At 49.6% G+C, this 3,239-nt stretch overlaps 1 protein-coding gene across 3 annotated transcripts; it reads right to left on the bottom strand.

Moving 5' to 3' along the window:
• Positions 1-162: 162 nt before the first annotated feature.
• On the bottom strand, positions 163-2,634 carry LOC112897811. Of its 3 annotated transcripts, none has more exons than XM_025966205.1 (2): positions 1,059-2,631; positions 163-525 (listed from the first exon to the last, which is right to left on the bottom strand). In XM_025966205.1, exons 1-2 carry the CDS (start codon positions 2,052-2,054, stop codon positions 505-507), a joined length of 1,017 nt encoding a protein of 338 aa, XP_025821990.1. In that variant the 5' UTR covers positions 2,055-2,631; the 3' UTR covers positions 163-504. The 3 variants fall into 3 exon arrangements, with proteins under 3 accessions (XP_025821990.1, XP_025821989.1, XP_025821988.1); XM_025966204.1 differs by lacking the exon at positions 163-525 and having other exon boundaries at positions 871-2,088; positions 2,417-2,634; XM_025966203.1 differs by lacking the exon at positions 163-525 and having other exon boundaries at positions 871-2,130; positions 2,417-2,633.
• Positions 2,635-3,239: the final 605 nt, after the last annotated feature.

The raw sequence follows: 3,239 nt of genomic DNA, 5'->3' as shown, positions 1-3,239 counted from the left end.
TTCACTTTGGCTTTTCGATGGATTGCACTCCAGTTTAAACTTCAATTTTTTTTAATTCTGGTTATTTGTTGAACATTTGGCTGCTGGTGGTAATCACCTGTCCAAGAAAATGATTGTAGGTAAACTATCCATGGACAGTGAGCGCTGGAGACAGCATATTTCCAGCTTCCAATGATGCGGAGGGGAAAACACTTGACTATTTGACATTTACAACTATCTCAATTATAACTTTACATGAACTTCCTTTTCTTGTCACAGTAGTAACATAAATACATGGGATCTCATCCTCGCGGCAATATGTGCTATGTACACATAATACGTACCAACAGTGGCAAGAACAACAGAAAAAAGGAAAGAATTTAGCGATCGTCGATCTTTTACTCACATTAAGCAATCTTCAAAACTAGTAAATGTTGTCTAGATCTTCAGATCATCAGTCTTTTTCTCGCACTAAGCAATCTCCAGGACCAATAAATGCTGTTGTGACCTTCACCGTCTCATCTCTCATGCTATGTACAACATCGCCTGTCGAGACAGATAATTCAGTTGACGCTCTTATCCAAGCAGCTCAAAAGCTAGTTATCTCATATCACGATGCTAGCAACAACAAAAATCCATATGAAAAAACACAGCAGTAAAAATCATTCGTTGACTCGTTTCATTTGCTTTGGATTTGGAGTAGTAAACAAGCACACATCGGATCACTGAGAATACAGTAGGAGAGTTCTACAGCGACAATTTTTCGTTGCCACTCGTGCATTGGCTTGGTCATCTTGCTGTTCATTGTTTCTATAAGCGAAAAAGATTGCAAATTATTGTTTCAGCATCAATCATCTTGAAGAGACGCCATTATTACAACGTCTGGTGATTAAAAGGGGAACTAACAAAAAATCATTAGCGAAAGGATTAACTGCTTCGCTTACACATCAAGAACTCATCAAAACTTTTCTTATCGCCACAGCTAAGATCAAAATCAGGAGGCACCTAAGCAGTGACATGGATGCAGCGATCTTGATCAGGGGCCTAACAATGGCAGCAGAGAAGGCGAGGCCACATACCTCAATGAAATGGTTCATCAGCAGCTCGCCCTGCGGCTGGTAGCTTTGCTCCTTGGACGAACTGCTACTGCCTGCTTCCCTGATTGCCTTCTTCGGCAGCACAGGGCTTGATACATGGCCCCCCTGAGGGCTCTGCTGCCGCGGCATGGCGACGTCGAGCTTCGAGTGGATCTCGCTTAGTAACTGGGAATGTGCATCGCAGACGGACAAGGTGGATTCCCTCAGCTTTGACAGTTCGGTCTGGAGCGACTGCACGGTGGCTTTGATCTGCTCAATGTCGGCTTCCAGTGCGGCGTTGCTCTTGCAGGATCTCTCGTCTTCTTCGGTGATGATCTCCGGCGAGGTCCTGCGGCACTGCACGGAGTAGCTCGGTGCACGGCGGAGGCGGTGGGAGGCTGACGGGTACAGCCTTGGCGGCGCCGACTGGTTGTGCCTTGCCCTGTCCTCCCTGCCGATCACCTCGCCTATGTCTGACACCGTCCTCGCCGGCCTTCTGTCGCCGAAGTTCTTCTTGTCGGCGGCGTCGGTGTCCACGACGACGTCGAGCTCAGAGCAGAGCTCCTCCAGGTGCGCCGACGGGAGGGACGCGTTCCTCCGCGACGCCACGCCGTTCTTGGCCAGTTTCCTGAGCCAGGGGAGATCGACGGTGGCCGGCGAGAACGGGTCGTCGCCGGTGGCGTGGACGGCGAGCAGCCTGCGGTTGAGGGAGCTGATCTCCATCTCCTGGTGGAAGACGACGGCCTTGAGGAAGGCGAGCGTGTCCTCATCGTGCTGGATCCGCTCCTCCGCCACTCGGCGGAACTGCTCCGCCTCCATCCGCTCCGCCGCCTTCTCCGCCTGCAGGCGCAGGATCATGGCCAGCGCCTCGTCGGCGCCCGACGCCGCCGCCTGCCGCTCCTCCTCCAGCTCCGCCCGCAGCTCCTCCACGGCCCGTGCCTGCTGACACAGAGCCTCCCGCAGCGCCGCTACCTCGCCTTCTTCCTCGACTCCGGCCATCGATTCCGCAGTGCAAGAATATAATGTATAGCAACTGACTTCAACAAGATTTACGCTTCAACGAGGCGATGCGAAACTAAAGAAAAGCAAAAGATTGTGCTATCACAGCAGTGTCAAATCAACAGATAGAACAGTGCTGTACACGTCTGGAAACCACGGAATCTTCAAAGAAACCAAAAAGGAAAAATGATTTGGGATTGCTGGATTATAACAAAGCTTCTTTTTGGATGCTTTGCTGATGAATAGATTATCGCAAAGAGAATCCAGAGTGGAAGATGACAATTCCTGACGTACGGATTACCGCGTGCTTATCTATTGCAAATCCGGAAGAAAAGAAACCCGCAGGCAGAAAAAGCACCAACCTTTGAGAGAGACCGTGTTGCTGAGCAGACGCCAGATGCTCCGATTTTCCAATGAGGATGAGTGATACACAAGTGTCAATAATCGGCGACTTCAGGAGAAAGGAGAGCTACATTTGTGCATAAACTAATCCTCTTTGTTAACAATCATTGTGAAGGGGGCATGAAGAGGCTTCAATCCATTGGCTTGATATATAAAGGTACCCATTCAGCTTTGTTTAAATTATTCCCTACTACTTTGTTAAACAACATTAACGTGCACGATCATTTTCCATTTCTCAAGAACCTGTCAGCTTGACCCCAAATTAATTTGGAGAAGAAAATTAAAAGGGAGGGGGGGAAGCCAGATCAAGTCAACTAGCTGGATGCGAACGGTGGGCCCCCACATATCCGGTGATGGGCTCGTCTGTTTCAATGGATTTGGACAGGGCCTGTTTTTTTAAGCGACCGTCACGAGGAAGCCAGTGGCGCGAAGGACCAGAAGGTGGAAGCGCCGACAGGCCAGTCGGCAACCACCACGTGGCCGTAAAAGCATTTTCAATAGGTTGGATTTACTTGGAAAGTGACGGGGTCTCTGTTTATGTGAAAGATTCAGATTAGGGCCCGTCACACCAGTTTGTTTGTCTTTTGGAAGAATTGGTTGATTTCTTCGCCCTCTCGGCAAGGCACGACGAGCCCTGGTGTGCACATAGCCACATACGGCCTACTCGCCCACGGTGTGCTTACAATCTTTTACCCGCCAAAGTAGTCACCTGTCCTTGTATGTAAAAGATAACGGGTGGACAGGGTTGTACTGGCCGCATCTCCCAACTCCTTCACACGAAAA

This window comes from Panicum hallii, chromosome 6 (assembly GCF_002211085.1).
Source record: "Panicum hallii strain FIL2 chromosome 6, PHallii_v3.1, whole genome shotgun sequence".
Taxonomy (NCBI): Eukaryota; Viridiplantae; Streptophyta; class Magnoliopsida; order Poales; family Poaceae; genus Panicum; species Panicum hallii.
Note: the sequence above shows the minus strand (reverse complement) of the source record. Positions and strands in the feature narration are given on the sequence as shown.

What these genes read in the sequence shown, in the direction of transcription:
- LOC112897811 (XM_025966204.1), bottom strand. Translation starts at nt 2,054, where the DNA reads ATGGCCGGAGTCGAGGAAGAAGGCGAGGTAGCGGCGCTGCGGGAGGCT.